The sequence below is a fragment of the Arvicola amphibius genome, chromosome 12 (genome assembly GCF_903992535.2).
Source record: "Arvicola amphibius chromosome 12, mArvAmp1.2, whole genome shotgun sequence".
Lineage (NCBI taxonomy): Eukaryota > Metazoa > Chordata > Mammalia > Rodentia > Cricetidae > Arvicola > Arvicola amphibius.
This window is the reverse complement of record NC_052058.2, coordinates 159,628,227-159,645,622: the sequence shown is the minus strand read 5'-3', so window position 1 is coordinate 159,645,622 and position 17,396 is coordinate 159,628,227. Positions and strand designations below refer to the sequence as shown.

The following is a 17,396-nucleotide window of genomic DNA, read 5'->3' as shown; positions in this document are numbered from 1 at the left end:
TCAGTTGTAGAAAATGCTAGGTTCCATTATGGTATTTTCATGTATAAACATAACATTTCATTGTTCTTTGGGGGGAATTTTAAGTGTGTTTATTATAAAGAATACCCATTGTCTATAAAAAGCAATGTAGTACATATGCCAAGCCAGATATTTCTCCTCATGTAGCAACCATTACTCAGCACTGAACACAAAAGAGTCCGAATCTATTTGTTTCTATCTCTGCAGAGTCGACCCCGGTTATCAGGATGTCAACTGCACTCTATGGTGTGGACGACACATACTCATCTCGCTGCTTCAAACGCTTCTACACTGTAGGATAAGAATCCCTTTAAAATCACAGTTCATATAGCAGTGTTAACATTGACCAAGCCTCCCCACTGTTTATAGCAAAAGTCCCTCTATGGTCTGCAGGTACCCGTAACTCCAACTTGATCCCTCACCTAAAGCTGCACAGGCCTCCTGATATTCCCATAAGTCACCTCGCTTTTCTACACCATTGAGATGATCTCTTTTATTCCCAACACATTTTTTTCCCCTCTAATATGAATGACGGTCTCAGTGTCTTCCTGATAATTTCAGGAAGACCAGAAACACAATCTGTTTGCTTTTAATTGTCTTTAGTAGCTAAGGTTTTTAAAGTTTGCCCTGCTAGGCATAGTGCTAAGCCTCTTTAGGGCTTGAGTGTGACCTTACTCCTCAGTTCTTCTTTGTACAAATAAATTTTTAAATTTAATTGATTCCAAACACAAAACAAAACAACTAGCTACAGAGATTAGGTCCATTAGAGGACTAGGACTCTGAGCAGATATATATTACACAGTGACTAAAGTCGTCACTTGCATGTCACTGGGTTAAAGGGAGGAGACCATATCTCATCTGCTTTGAACACAACATGTAGCATCTAACTGAATGCTGCAGTCCTATGAATACATTCTCTTCAATAACTAAAAGTACTTTGTATAATACTTTAAATCCATTTTATAATACTTTGAGTCCATTTCTTATCCAAAATCTACCAGCACATTTTAATTGGTTATCAACCGTTTTGCCTCAGTCTCTCCTTTAAATCGCAAAAGATAATAACCAAGACCTTTTTTTAAAAAATAAAAGAACACATGAAAACATGACACAGACGTTGAAAAGACAGCCAAGACTACTATTCACATTGCCTCAGGAATATCAAAAGAAATAGCTGCTTCTTTTAAAGTAGAAAAACCAATTACAACATCAAAAACTATTTTCTCTCTTTAAGGAAAAAGTGATGTACTAGATAAGGAGAAGTCTCGTAGCAATGTCATTTTTTAATAAACTTCAATTTTAGTTTTAACTCCAGGCTCTCTTCTCGTTTCTTTTTCACGCACCACCTGAAAAGTCACTCTAGAAATAATCTGTGTCTTCAGCTAATACGCCAAGCAATTTAAAGGGCTTTCCTAAGGAAAACATAACACCTCTTTTTATAGATGATCATTTACTAGGAAGACGTGTACTCAGTTTATCCCTGAGCCTTTGCTGGAAGTTCAAAGAACTGAGACCTTGAATTTCCCACTGAAACTCAGACAACACAGAAAAGGAAGTTCTCCTTAATTGTTTAACTTTATCGCTGTCTTTTTAGATGTCATTCTAGGATTGATACATACAAGGATAGTTTCATAGGTTAAATTTCCCTGAGCTACCTCAAATACGAATCTGCGGTTTGAGGCAGTGACCACTGTACCCGTATTGATGGACTTCCCAAACAGACTCTGGGAAATTCTCAGATGCCCTGCCAGTCACTGTAGTTTAAAGCTCACACATTTTCCCCCAACACTTTTGGTGGGTCTTTCCAGCAAGCACCTCAGTAAAACTTTGTTATAGTATTGTATTTTGCATTTGGTTGGATGCATCTTGGTTGGATGAATAGACAGATGCCTTCTTTCAATATTATTTTTAGGTAGAAGATTTCAACATATTTTACTGTTATTATGATTAGTATTACAACATAGACGGAGGAAGGAAATAGACTGGGACATTGTAACTAGCCTAGAGATGGGATTTCATATTTGACTTATTCTTTTAAAGAGAGCCCATGCTTTATTTGAGGATTCAGTAGAAAAGTAAGATATAGTTCAGAAAATGGAATCAGAATCTTTGAGTCATTTTCATGAAATACTAGCTAGAGTTCAAGAAACATCAGCTTGGGGGTGATTACATTCCATTGGAGAAGTAAAAAAAAACCTCTGAAACAAGTCACTGTGTCTTCCTGAAGAGTCCACAGTTGTCTAATGGATCTGTGATGTGGACGCTGAGCACTAGAGTAACTTAGGTAGGAGGGTAATATACAGTGAGATCCCATTGCTCTGGTTTAGGCAGAAGTGTAATATACGGTGAGATCCCATCACTCTGGTTTGTCTCCATCTGTCAATTCAAATACCAAGGGCTAGTGTCATGAATTTGTTATGAACTGAATAAAGAAAGTGTGAATCGAACCTGGTCAGGAAGTAGGTATCAGTTTGCTTGTTTACTTATTTTTTATTTACTAAAATGAAATAAAAGTGTACAATTAAATTTTCAGGGAGAGATATAGAGGTGTGTGTGTGGGTGTGTGTGTATGTAAGACAGACAGAGAGGGGGGGGTATAATAGATAATAGGGACCTGATTTTTCTTTCAGAGAGCTTCTTTAACCAAATGCAATTTAAGCTTGGATCTAAGATGACCAGAAGTTATTAGATAAAGTGTAGAAAAGCCTTTCCATTCAAGTGAAAAGCACATGGGAAACACTCGAGACAGGTGGAGATGTAGCACAGTTGGTGAATAGAACGTATGCCGGTGTGGGTACCATGGTCAGCAGAAAATGAGGCACTCAGAAGGCAGGCAGGTGCTAGATCATGCAGAGCCTGGCTTTGCATTTTATTGTAATGCAAAAGGAGAGAGAGACTTGATCTGTTTTATTTGGACAGATCAGGTTAACTGCATTCACAGTAGGTGTGAGGCTGACAGCGGATTTGGTGAGAACAGTCAGGAAACTATTATAGGGAGGAGATGACGGGCATTGATGCAAGCAAGTGTTAGCAATAGAAGGAGAGGGAAGTGAATAGACGTGAAGGGTTATTTTGAGGGCAGAGTCAATAGGACTCGAAGATGGACTCTCTGATGGAGGTGGGAAGACTATATTGCTAAGTATCACACTTAGGTGTTTGATCTCAGTCATTGTGCCAATGTTGATGTCACTCATTGAGTAGGCGATTGGGGAAGGAGTTGGGGAGTAGGCGATTGGGGAAGGAGTTGCTGAATGGGTTTGAATACTTTTGGCTTCAGTGTGCTCCTGAAAATGCCTCCAGAATGGGTGCACATTTACATCCGTGAACATTTTTTTTTTAGACAGATAAAAGAGAAGTCAGTGCTAAAATGAAGGAAGGGGCAAATGAGACAGAACTAGAATGAATGGAAAATAGAATCCCCAAAGTCGTGGGAAAGGTAGGTGTGGTTTGGTGCATATCGACATCACTTAGAGCATGTGATCTGAGAAGCATATGCTGAACAAACCACAATGCCTTGATCTGCAAAATGAAGAAATGCCTTTATTTAGAAATGTGAAATGATGATCACGTCTGTCTCATAATTTGATTCTGAGGATTGAAGGAAATAATTCATAAGAAGTACTTCAGTCAAATGCCTGGCTAAAGAAGAGTTCATTGATTGTACAGAACTGATATTATGGCAGTGTGTAAATATCTTCCTTTCTTTCATGGCTATGAAACCTCAGTCCTTGAGTTTCTAACTTGTATAGGTCATCACACCAATGAATAGCTTTTTTGGAATCAGTAAAATGGTAGGATTTACTTAATATTTATAAATCACTATGCAATGTTGTTAAGCTTAAATTATTGCAATCAGTGAAATTTTTGAGCTGATGGGATAGTCAAAAATTTCTCATTTATTTCTAGAAATTCTAGCTAGAATTTAAAGTTTGCTATTTAGTTTTCTGAGAGATAAGTAAATGAATTTTAAGTGGATTACCTGAAAACATGGAAGAAAGGTGCTTTAAATGAAGATCCTTTCAATATATTTTCACTTTGAATTATTCTAAAATCTGTATGTATTTTTCTCAGCCTTAACAACATTATGAGGACACTGATTCTGAAAACATAATTAAATAGGCACCTTTTCTGCATAGGAATCTTCCACCTGGGCTCTCCATCTAGACTGATTTTGCAAGCATCTCATGGAACACTACATTTTATTTTCTACCCTGCTCTCCCTGTGACTGGATACTATTTGATAACAATCTTTTCATACTCACATGCTTTAGGAGATTAAGGCAGAATCTTTAGACATAGAAAAATTTGCTTGTAAAGTTGTTATGAAAAACCTTAGAATATTCTAAGATCAAATTTGAACTGAATATTTACTGGCACAATCATGCCAAGAGACATCCCATAATTTTCCTTGACTTTTGTATCTTTACATATGCAGGTATGAATGAATTAAGACAACATATATAAAAACCTAGCAAGTAGCAAAGTGTAAATATTGTTTATGGCTACTGTGGTTAGATAGAAACCAATTAATTAATTCTATAGTTCTAGGAAACTGGTTAATTCCTCAGGAAGCCAATTATTTGCTGACTTTAGTTTAATATTCTAATTGATATTAAATGACAATAATAATATGTACATATTTCAGTCATTGTGTTTGAGGCATTGTGAACATTTATTAAGTATTATTTAAAATACTCATTAAATGTTCTCTTTTATCCCTCTAATGAAGGAAATAGTGCTGGAACAAGGTAATTATTTCCTTATTGAACACATGGAACTCTACATGATCATGTCTGAAAGTGCTTTTGTGAGCACAAGCAGCAAGAAAAATAATAAAAGCCATGTTCCTCAATTTCTCCCATTGTACCATGGAAGCCGAACATCTCTCCACAAGGAAGGTGCTGAGCACAAAAAACAGGCGAGCAGAGGCGAATTCCACCCACCAAGCCTTGTGGAAGCACATGCAACTGGAGGCAAAGCGTAGGGAAGTCGCATGCAGTACCTGGTCATGTCAGAGTCAGGGAGCAGGCCTAGATGGTAGTGGGGGTAGGGAGCTGAGAGAAGAAGCTTTGTCACACTCAACAGGGGAATAGTGCCTGGGAGAAGCAGGCTTATCACCACAGTTGTTCAACAGTGCTGTAAACGGGGTTCCGGAGGCCTGGTAACACAAGAGCAAGAGAAGATGCAGAGTTAGCACACAGGAGGACCAATCCTATGCTGGTAGCAATTCACTGTATTCAAAAGGAAACACCCAACTCAAGACATTTTATCATTACGTCCTAGTACAAATCAATCTCTCTGCTTATACTTAATACATGATACATTATTTATTAGATTTATTTAGACGGATATTGACTGTATTCCTTAGCTTCAGTTGTGAGTAGATCCAGCTGCATAAATGTGTTTAGTCCAGTATGAACCCGGGCAGGGTGTTTTGTGAACAAGCTGCTGGCAGGGAAGTTGATTTTGCTAGGATCTTTGTAATTATTTCCTATTGAATTCCTCCCTCTGTTAACTTGAGACTCTAAGCAATATGATGACTGGTACTTCAAAAACTATCCTGGACCATGAAGCAACCCTAGAGGATAAAGGTAAATTATACAGGCAGTTGAGCATAAAGGATCAGTGCGTTAGAGCTGGTGTCACGGATGACATGCGGGATATTATAGTGCCTCTGGGTTCCTTTCATGTGGGATAAAAACACATTATCTAGTTTAAGGTACTGTTACCTTTTGTTATATAAACAGGGAGCTGAAATTCAGACTTACTTTTTATAAAACTTAAGGCTGTAGCTTTAATACAAGAAATTGCTCTCTAGCCCGCCATAAGGGCAGAAACACTCAGTTTCACTGCACCCACTGAACACTCTCCCTACATAGGGAAATATAAGGAATGCTGTTTTCTTACTACATAGTTTGGGTTTATGATGTTTGGAGAACTCACATGAGTCTCTGTGTTAATACTGCTGGAATCTGTTCTAAACTTCCAGGACAGGACCTCAGAAAAAAGAAGTTAATGAATATAAACATTCCCATGATGATGTAACCCCTGGATCCCATTTCCCAGGAAAGCTGACTCAATTTTCAGCCTGATGTTGACTCTACAGACCAAGAAGTTCATGTTACCATTTTTTCTAGTTAAGTTGTAGCATTATTTAGAGAAAAATAAAATCAAACTGACTAATATATATCCTCAAAAACATCATAGCTGTACTGTATCCAGCCAAAGATAAATGCTACATTTTCTGAGTACCATGTTACATTCCAGACCATGAAATGGACCTTGCACTTTGCCATAAGTTGGACTCTCTAAACTTTTCACTTGTGTTTTGTAATAATTTTAATGTTTGTATAACATTATTACATTACTTAAGAATTAAATAATTCAGTGTTTGGAGAAGAAAGCTCAAATTTATTGGGTTTTAGAAGGAGGTGCCCTTTTTTTTCTTGCTTATAGTCACCTGCAGTGTTCCTTCATCATGAATTAATTACTTATCTAAGCTTAGTCATGTATCACCCCAAAGCCTGGAAACAGCTGAGACAATCACTAGTGTTACAGATTCACGTAGCTCTGCAGTTTAATTTGCTATTCCTTTCTTCCTTGTTTATGTGTTACTTTTATATGGTCACATGCTTAAGACTAGGTTTCTCTGTCTTAGATTCTTTTTTGGTTGTAAAAACACTTAATGCCTGTGGACATGAATCAATGAGAAGAAACAAAAACTAAACATAGACTAGTCCTCTTGCAAGCTAACAGCAAAATCAAAACGATGGTGAGATTGTAGTTCATCTTTGAAGGTTTTCAACTGATAGCTTCATTAAAGTCCTAGATTCTGCCATGGAGTATGTAAAATATAGGTCTCAGTACACCTACATAGTAAGTGCTACACAGCTATGTTTGGAATGCTCATGCTTGGAACTGTATAAATGTTCCACTGAATCAACAGATAGTACTTGCTTTTCATTACTAAGAAAAACACAATTTTCTGGTTCTTTCAAGAAAGCCCTAAGCTATTTCGAGTATTCTAGACTGTCATTAGGTCTAAAACCTTTTATATCATTATTTATTTTTAGGCTAAATGAGGGATGAAATCCCAATGTTGTTGTTAAGAAATGAAAGAAAAGTACGTGGCATGCAGGGCTTGTGCACCCTCTGAAGACTGAGCCCCTTGTCTTAGTCTCTGGCCACCATGTGTGTCTGTAGTCCTTGAGAGAGTTAATCCCCAAGTACATCATTCTCTTGGAAGACTTCTTAGCCCTAAGCCCCCAGAAGGTCCAATACCTACAGCAGCATGTTAGTGATTCTTTGTAGTTATGTTCCCTGTGACATCTCTTCAGACAGACAAGAAATGCCAATCACTGTCACTGGAATCTGAGTGGCTGGAAGAGATGTCACCATCACTCCAGTAAAGAAACGCAGCAAGGATATAATTTTCTGTAATGTGAGTCAGCTAGTCACAAAGGACGGACCTGTGGGCCTGTTTATCTTGTTACAAGCACCCAGAGTCGGAAAGTAATGAATATGGAAATGTGCCGAAGGCATTTACTTCCTCTCTTTATTCTGTGGTTATCTCCGGCGCTCGTGGAATGGATAGCTGGCAATATTAGTGAAATCTCTAAGTGAACTTATACATAATCATCCATCCTGCTCTGCACTTACCAAAGGCCCACAGGGAAAACGACTTCTTGGTCTCATCCACGGAGCCGTCAGCATTTATTCGCTCATCTCTGGCTTTCTAATTGCGGGATCTTGTAGTATATAATTAACACAGTCCTGGCCCTTGGTGACCTCTGAACCCCATTAGCACTTGCTATGTACTCTGCTTCTTTTGCATTTTTAATCACAAACACACGCACAATTATGGTACACTGGAGAGGGATGCTGAATCCATACCCTATTTAGAAAACCTACCCTATCTGTCATGGCCCCACCCCTCCCCCACTTGATTCCAACTCAACTCAACCCCTGAATAGCCAGTGGACTTAGATTATTTGATCAGAACCGGGCCTCTCCTGTAGTTCATGATATGTGTGGTAGGGATCAAAAGAAAAAGAGAAACAAAGCCAGGACTACTTAATTGGATTCCTTCTATGAGAATTGGACAGTTGTTAATAAGATAAAGAAAAAAGAAAATTAGCTGGCATTATAAGGAAATGCAGACACAGAGAGTCACTGTAGAGGCATCTTCTAACAATAGAGAACTAGAGTGGGCCCCTCCTCCACATGCGCAAGTGTCTACGGGTTCGCGGTCTGGGTATTCTGAAATATATTCAAGTAAATATTATCTGAAACCACACAGTAGCAGAACTATGACCAGACCCTGAGACCCAGATTTGGGGTTAGTCTATACTAGTTTTTTTTTCCTCCAAGCCAGGGTTCTCTGTGTAACAGTCCTAACTGTCCTGGAACTAGCTGTCCCTCAAACTCACAGAGATCCACTTGCCTTTTATAAAAACATTCTTGAAGATTTTTCTTTATTTTTTCTTTTTAATCAAATTTTAAGGTAAGACATAAATCTGCAAGTAGTTATTCAGTAATTACCTAGGAATCCTTGTAAAAAAGAAGTCAATAAAACAGGAGCTAATTAAGTACATAAGGAAACTATAAGCCACAGAATTACTATTAAAAAAACCTACATCATTACGCCACTAAGCTGGAAAAGATATGTGTTCATATAAAATCATCAGTCTTTTAAAGATGTTCCTATAAATAAATGAGAAAAACAGCACGAAGGTCATGAGCATCTAATCACAAAAGTAAAGATAGAATTGCCAAATAGACACACACATATAAATGTTTGACCTCAGTGGGCATAACACTAATGTAAGTTAAATCAAGTGCCCCTCTCTGTGTCCTATAGAAACAGAGTGTCTCTGAGCTAACAGATCATCATTGAATTGTGGTATGGCAAGGCAGACGCTCATATTTCTGGTGCTATGTGATGGAGGAGAGTTATCTGTCTATGTTTCTTTCATTGGTTAATTATAAAGAAAACTGCCTTGGCCCTTTAAGAGACAGAAAATTAGGTAGGTGGAGTAGACAGAACAGAATTGTGGGAACAAGGAAGTAGAGTTGGAGAGATGCTTCAGGCAGTCGCCATAGTGAGTCTCCATGCTTCTCCTCTCCGAGATGGACGCAGGTTAAGATCTCTCTCCTGGTAAGCCACACCTCGTGGTGCTACCCAGATTACTAAATATGGGTTAAAGAAAGATGTGAGAATTAACCAATAAGAGGCTACAGATAATGGGCCAGGCAGTGTTTTAAAAGAATACAGTTTCCGTGTAATTATTTTGGGTGTAAAGCTAGCCGGTGGCCGGTGGCGGGACGCAGCCCAGCCGCTTCCTTCTACAGCTATGGGGTGTGAAACGGCTTATAACTTCCCAGAAATCAATGTGGCAGTACATTTCAGAAGCTTTAGCTGTGATCCTGCCTTTTGTTTCAGACATCCTACCTATAGGTAGCTTTCTTAAAAAGAACATTTAAAATTACAAAAAACTACAAAAAAATTACAAAAAGGTTTTATAGAGAGAAAACTGTCTTTTGTTATTAGAACAAAAAGAATAAAAAATATATTTGATCAAGATGCAAAGGCATGAAGCCTAAGATATGCCCACAGATGGTTTATACAACCACTGAAGTTAATAGTAATACAAATTTTAATAATTTAGGAAATCTATTACATTATGTCAAACACATCATGAAATTGTCCATGGGGCAAGAGGGACAGTGGGTAGTGCACAATCTATTCCTCATTAGTTTTGAAAGAACTGAACATAAGAATATGTAAGTTATTAAACTGGTAGTAGTGGCGTACAGAATCCAGTGTGAATTGAAGTGGGGTTATGGGTCTTTCAGAAAGCAGCAGCAGCAAGAAAAATTCCAAGACGAGCCTGAGAACTAGCCTCATTTAGAAGCCGGTTAAAGGCTTGCATGGTAGATGAAGTTATAAGATGATACAGGTCTTGTTTACAATTCTAGCAGCCATGCTTGGGAAGCCATAGAGGTTACTATTCTTCCAACTGGGTACAGTTTAGTACAATTGAACCCGACTGTTCACTTACTCATTTATTCCTCTGTTCCACATACTCATCAGGAACTTACTCTAAGCATGGCAGCAGAGAATGATAAACACTAGGTATGGTGTGGCAAGAAGGGCTAAGTGCTTCTTCTGCTCAAGCAGCAACGTTTTGTTTGGAAAAAAACCTCATTGCAAGAGCAGTTACCCAGGCCATGTCAGATGAGAGGATAGACATGCCCAGAGACCAACAGGGAACTGCAGTCCAGAGACCTAAGGAGCTGGATTGCTCTTTTTGAGTTTTCCTGCAGGAATCCCATCTTTGTTTTGTTTTGTTTGTGTCAGGTTCTTGCTTTGTAGCCTAAGCTGACTTTGAATTCACTATGTAGTCCAGGCCGTTTTCTGACACACAGTCTTCCTGCCCTAGTCTCAGGGCTGGGATTACAAGCACAAACTACCATATATGAATCATCAGATAAAACCTGTTTCTTCATGTTTCTTCTTTGTCCTTCACCCATTCTCAGACTCATTAGCAGTTACCTCCCAAGTAAAAAAAAAAAAAAAAAAAAAAAAAACAACAACAAAAATGATCCCAAGTCTAATTATGTAGATGTACTTACAAGCTTCGGGGTCCCGAGAAAACGGCTCATTCCAATGTGGTGGGGAATATTATTTTCAGGTGTGCGACTTTTGTTTACTCGCATTTGTTTAACTCTATGAAGCTGTGATTCTTTGCCTGTCTAAAACACCGGATGTACCCAATAAAGAACTGAATGGCCAATAGTGAGGCAGGAGCAAAAATAGGCAAGCCTGCCAGGCAGGGTATAAATAGAAGGAGAAATCTGGAAGCCAGAAAAGGAGCATCAAGAGAACAAGGAGAGGAGGATGCCATGGGTCAGCCACCCAGCCAGTCACGGGATAAGAGTGAAAGACGTACAGAAGTAGGAAAAGGAAATGCCCAGAGGAGAAGGGTAGGTGGGGTAATTTAAGAAAAGATGGCAAGAAACAAGCTAAACTTAAGATCAGCCATTTATAAATAACAATAAGCTTCCGCGTGTGATTTATTTGGAAGCTGGGTGGTGGGTCCCCCCCAAAGGAGCACAAAAGAGAGAAACATCAAACTACGTTGATGCTTTGGTTTCCTTGCCCACGAACCTGAATAGTGGCTTCAGCGCTACCTGTGGTTCTCAACCTGTGGGTCGCAACCCCTGCCCCTGGGGGGGGGGGTGGCTGAAAGACGCTTTCCACAGGGGTCACTTAAGACCACCAGAAACAGATATTTTCATTACAGTTCCTAACAGCAACAAAATCACAGTTATGAAGTAGCAATAAAAATAATTGTAGGGTGAGGGGGTCGCCACAACGCGAGGAACTGTATTTAAGGGTCACAGCAGTAGGAAGATCGAGAGCACTGCTATAGGTGGAATGAGGTATGCGCAGCCCAGATAGAAAACAACTGTCACATATATTGATAGGGAACTGGGCGGTAGGCCATCAGGTTTATACATCTACCTTGTCACTTTTGAGGAGGGGAATTCATCTTTCAGGGATCAGCTCCTCTTATGATGATCAAAGCATGCTTATAATTATTTCTAGGTTGCTGAATACTTAGCTAATAAAAATAGGGTGCTTGGCTAAATATTAAAGTCAGAGAAACAATCAAGAACTCTTTGGTTAAGCCACACAGGGCACATTTAAAGTGTGTTCATTATTCATCATTGCTTAAATTAAAATGTAATTGGCTATCTTTATTTTACCTGCAAACCCTCTAGTTCCTTTGCCTTGCAGGCTGCCCTACCTTGCTAAAACTTTGCTTCAAGCACTGAAAGGAAAGACACCTATTGACTTGGAAGAATAATTTGCTGTTGACTTTGGCATTATGTTTTGATTTTGAATTTAGCAAATATGTTTAATTTATTCTGCTAACAGCCTCATACAATGGCCATGTTCACTTCTACATGAAGACATACATTTTAAATAATGGTTGATCTCTCTCTCTCTCTCTCTCTCTCTCTCTCTCTCTCTCTCACACACACACACACACACACAATCAGTGCTTTCATTTTCGGATTATGCATTGTATATTATAGATCTATCTAAATCAGCATGCAATGTAATCTCTTTTTATAAAACATATTTTTAATTAAAGTTGAGATAGTTACATTAACTTTCCCCTCCCTTTCCTCCTTCCAGCCCCATCCCAGCTATCTTCCCACGAACTCCTCTGGGGCTCTTCCCATTCTCAGTTGATAACAGGACCATTATTATGTCATCTAACTGCTGTAGAGCTTCTGCCTGCACACAGGGGGTCATGGTAAAACCTATAGTCTACCCTTCAAAATTTCCATTTCTGAGAATGTGCCTTGCCAAGTCGAGCACAGCAGGTATTCAGAGAATTGTCATCACTGATGGAGTTTGAAAAGGCAAAGGCAAAACACTGGGAAAGCCTACATGGTCATTAGTATTGCACACACACACACACACACACACACACACACACACACACACTGAAACCATTGTTATTTAACTAGTTTTGATATGTAATATAGTCACATATCTTTCAAGTGAATAAGCACTTAAAATTGTTTGTCATAGCCAGAACTTGGAAACAACATAAATGCCCTTCAGTCGAAGAATGGATAGGGAAAAGTGGTACATTTACAACATTGGAGTACTACATAGCAGAAAAAAATAATGACATCTTGAATTTTGCAGGCAATGGATGGAGCTAGAAAACATCATTTTGAGTGAGGTAACCCAGACGCAGAAAGACAATTATCACATGTACTCACTCATAAGTGTTTTTTAAACATAAAGCAAAGAAAACCAGCCCATAAATCACAATCCCAGAGAACCTAGACAACATTGAGGACCCTAAGAGAGACATACAAGGATCTAATCTAAATGGGTAAGAGAAAAAGAGATGATCTTCTGAGTAAATTGAGAGCATGGGAACCTTGGAGAGGGTTGAATGGGAGGAGAGAGGCAGGGAGGGGAGCAGAGAAAAATGTAGAGCTCAGTAAAAATCAATTAAAAAGTATATATAGTTTAATTAAATTTGTATGATTAAGAAAGTTATGAAGTATGGAATGTATTTTATTCTTCTACTTAGTAGAAAGAGAGAGACAGAGAGCAACTGAGAGAATGGGAGTGAGATGAGGGAAAAGAGAATTAGAGAGGGAGAGAGAGAGGGAGGGGGAGAGAGAGGGAGAGAGAAAGAAGTCTGGAAGCGTATGCAAAATAATTCACCTCACATCCTTTCATTTCTGGACAATAACTCTAAAAACTCTTTTCTGCCACTCTTGTATTTCCTAGGTGACTTTTCAAGGGCATCAAAATTTCTCAGTGTATAAACTGATGATCAAAAGCCATAAATCTGTATAGATAGTGTCTATCGGTTTTGAAAGGAATATTTGTGCCTCTGTATGTAACTGTACAAAAGCTACTAAAATGTGAATGATGTTTTCTTTGAGCAGTGTGGATAAAGGAAAATTTTGATTTTAATTACATTTTCTGTTGTAATTTTAAAAATAATTTTACTCCATGAAGTAATAGATTTTAAATGAGATTATTTCCATTCTCCCCTCCACTGCAAATGGTAACTATGTGGTATAAATACTATATTCAGTGGTCTGCCAGTGGGAGTCATTTTACAATGTATATTAACATATCGTAGTGCATTCCTTGGATACATATAATTTTGTTTAACATGCTTCAGTAAAGTTGAAAAAAGAATTCTATCTATGTAATATTTTTCTACTAAAGATGGATGGATTTTTATTGAGAAATTTGTTTTGGGTACTGTTATATTCAAACAGCAACCACATCTTCAAACACATCTTCAAACAATCCATTACCAGAAATGGTAAATAAAAACACTTCCTTCTGAGGTTGTTTTTTTTCTCAGTAATACCAGTATATTCCTAGGAGATTGTGGACACCAAAAAGACACTGTTATAAATGGGGAAAGCCGTGTTGTGAATAATTTCTATGACTGTTGGAATGGCTTAACTGGTATCACCAGATTGTATTTGAATTTGCTAGAGTCTCAAGTCTTCAATTACACAGGTAGATTCAATGCCTATGAAGATTTCAGTTAAGGTTTAGTTGGCTTCGAGGAAATGGTATGCTAACTAAAGTGCTTTCATAGAATTGGTGGCACCATTACAACAACTGCAGCCTTAAAAAAAAACTAGTCTATCTGTCCATTCATCTAGCATTTCTTTAGTGCACTTAGAGAACATACAGGAAAGCTATGGAAGCAGAGGAAAAAGCGTGTTGTTTGGGGCTGTAAGATCTGCCACGTAACACTTTCCTACTACTTACGCATTTGTGTGAATGGGGAAGTTACTCAAATTGTCTAAATCTTGGGTGCCTTTGTCTAGTTCTTAACCATCTACTAGTACAGAATGGCCCGTCACACAGTCAGCCAAAGAATCCCAAGCAGGCTCTACATGATAGCCCCGACATGGCAGAAAAAGAAAAGTCTGTTTGTCAAGAAGGCCTATTGGTTTCCCTTAACAATCCCAGGAAAATGGGATAATTGAACTGACCTTCACTAGACCAGTGCAACCACAGCTGTGTCAGACAGTCCTAGAGAACCGACAATGAGAGGTAACAGCATCTGGCAACAAAGCCCTAGAGAGGGGTGGCTGTTCTTGTTCACTAGTAAACCACAAGGCAACGGAAACTTGTATCCACTGTATATATCCGATTCAGAAACATCCAGCAGATGGGGAGGAAATTTTAGAATTTTTGCATTCGGGATCACTTTCAAGGGGGAATCAGGGAAGAAGAAAACCACATGAAGGTCATGGCCGAAACAAACAGTGAAAAGAAATGGCCCAAACATTTAAAAGCCAGCCGGGCGGATAGGGTGGCGCACAACAGCCTTTAAATCCCGGCACTTCGGGAGGGCAGAGGCAGGCCGGATCTCTGTGATTTCGAGGACCAGCCTGCGTCCTACAAGAGCTAGGTTCCAGGACAGGCTCCAACGCTGCAGAGAAACACCCCTGTCTCGAAAAACCCAAACAAACAAAAACAAACAAACAAACAAAAAACAAACATTAAAAGCCCCGTGGACGCCCTTGGTTTGTGTCGGGAATCTTTTTTTTTTTTTTTGGTTTTTCGAGACAGAGTTTCTCTGTGGCTTTGGAGCCTGTCCTGGAACTAGCTCTTGTAGACCAGGCTGGCTTCGAACTCACAGAGATCCGTCTGCCTCTGCCTCCCGAGTGCCGGGATTAAAGGCATGCGCCACCACCCGCCCTCGGCTGTGGTCGGGAAATCTTAAGGGCCACTTGGGCTACAGTCAGAAGGGAGGGATATAATATAGAGTTTAGCATCATATAACCCCTCTTAAAAAACCCTCTCCTATACGATTTTAAGACAGGTACACCTTGGAAGTTTTGGGGTGAGTGGTGACAGGGTGTGCGTGAGAGTAATAGTTGAATACAGAATTGATACAATGACAGGAAACGATTTTTAACTCAGCTTATTTGTTTGTATGTATCACAATCCTTGGTTTTCACTTCAACAGATTTTAACAGTGGATAAAATATGTACATGTGTCTGTCTATATGTACACACAGGTGCACACACACACACACACACACACAATTTCACAGACTTACACTGAGGCTCAGAGAAGACAAAGGTGCATAGATAAGGAACGTCTAGACAGTGTCTGGAATGTACATCTCATTCACTCTGACATCCACCACGTGATCCTTTACTGAAGCAAATTAAATGGAGAAAAGCAAAGCAAAATAAGGGTCTGTGGTAACGGCGTGCACTGCTGAATCTCTGTGCTGTGCAAGATACCCAGGCCTTCTCAGAAGGAACATGTTTTAAACACAACAGATGCGAGGCAGGCAGGTGGCAGCCAAGGACCGGCGTGGGAATACAAATGCGTCCATCTCTCCACAGCCTCTTTCTGCTGCCCTTGACATGAGATGAACAGCAGCATCTCTGTACTCTGGACTCTGTGACCCATGACCACACTGTCAATCCTGCTTTTGGGTGTGCTTGAGGGAACACCTAAGATCTCTGTGTATTAATAAAGAGAAGCTTCAATAGGAAATGGAGGTGTGTTTGTACAAAGCACTTGCACTAAAGTAACCCGTCCTTTCTTAAGAAGCATACGTCAAAAGAGAAATGTCATCATTTATTGAACTGATGGTTCATTGTATGAATTTGTCACACTCTTCTCAGTGCATTTGAAGCAAATATGGAGATATTAATGCTCCCTGTATCACTGGAAATTTGTGATGTGGGAAGGAAAGTAGAATTATACCAAAGGCATTTTGCTTTTTGCTTTTTGATCTTCAAATGTCTGAGCTGCTAAACCATTGCTGCTCAGTCAGGACCAGACAAGAAAGACAGGCGAGGGAGAACTTATTGTCAGGTGTAATTTCATTTAAAGGAGATTTAGTAATGCCTTAAAAAAACAGATGTGTTTTAACACAGTAAACTTTGCACTGCTTTTTTTTTTTTTAAAAGATGTCTGGTACTTTAAAATATAAAATTGGAGCTCAGATTCTGTGTCTAGTAAGCCTTGCTCAGGAGCAATAAATGTCTTCTCTTCTGCATTAATGCTCGCTGTGTCCTTAGTGCAATCCATTGTTTTCATCGACTAGACTGCCAAAGAGAAATATACATGTTTTCTTCTAATACATCACATTATGTTTTTACCTTTGGTACTGTAATATTCTGACATCAAAGAAGTGATGGATTTAAGTCATAGGCTCCCAAGCCAGTCAGGACATCAGACTCACTAGGGTTTTCAGTTCTGTTCATTTGATTTAATAAAAAAAAGGGTCAGTTTCTATTTTGTTCCTGTTTGGTACAGTAATTAAAAGCGATAGCTTTAGATAACGGGTCCGTTGTTTTTGAGAAACCTATGAACTAGTCATTTGTTTGAATTGCGTCAATTCTTTCCACGTTACAGAATATCAGTTATTGCACTGAATTTTCTGACTTGAAAATATTCAGGTGACACGTGTTAACATTTACAGAGCAAATAGTAATTTCCCATTTTAAGGGAAGGAATAAAATAATTATTTCAGCAGTGATTATATTATGCATATAACTTCACCTTGAAAAGCAGATGTGTAGTGTACCTGTGTTTTTACCTTTTTTGGTATTTTTTTCCTCCTTTCTCTAGCCCTAAGGACTGAACTCAGCTTTGTGCTTTCTAGGTCAGTGCTTTGCCACTTAGCTCAGTCTGTAACCCCCAACCCCATCCCACTATGTATGCGTCTAATTTCCTTGGAAAAGGGAAGGAGTGCTTTTCCCCTATTCAGTTTTGAGTCTCACCCGACTAAGCAGTAGTAAACTGGTGCCTAAACGGACAGTGGAGATTAAT

The 17,396-nt window shown here is 39.0% G+C and overlaps 1 protein-coding gene across 1 annotated transcript in view; it reads right to left on the bottom strand.

Moving 5' to 3' along the window:
• Dlg2 (discs large MAGUK scaffold protein 2) overlaps positions 1–17,396 on the bottom strand; it is a 701,330-nt gene that overhangs the window by 393,894 nt on the left and 290,040 nt on the right. Inside the window, 3 exon segments of the mRNA XM_038313618.1 lie at positions 5,021–5,083; positions 5,085–5,164; positions 5,167–5,176. Coding sequence (XP_038169546.1) covers positions 5,021–5,083; positions 5,085–5,164; positions 5,167–5,176 — 153 coding nt within the window.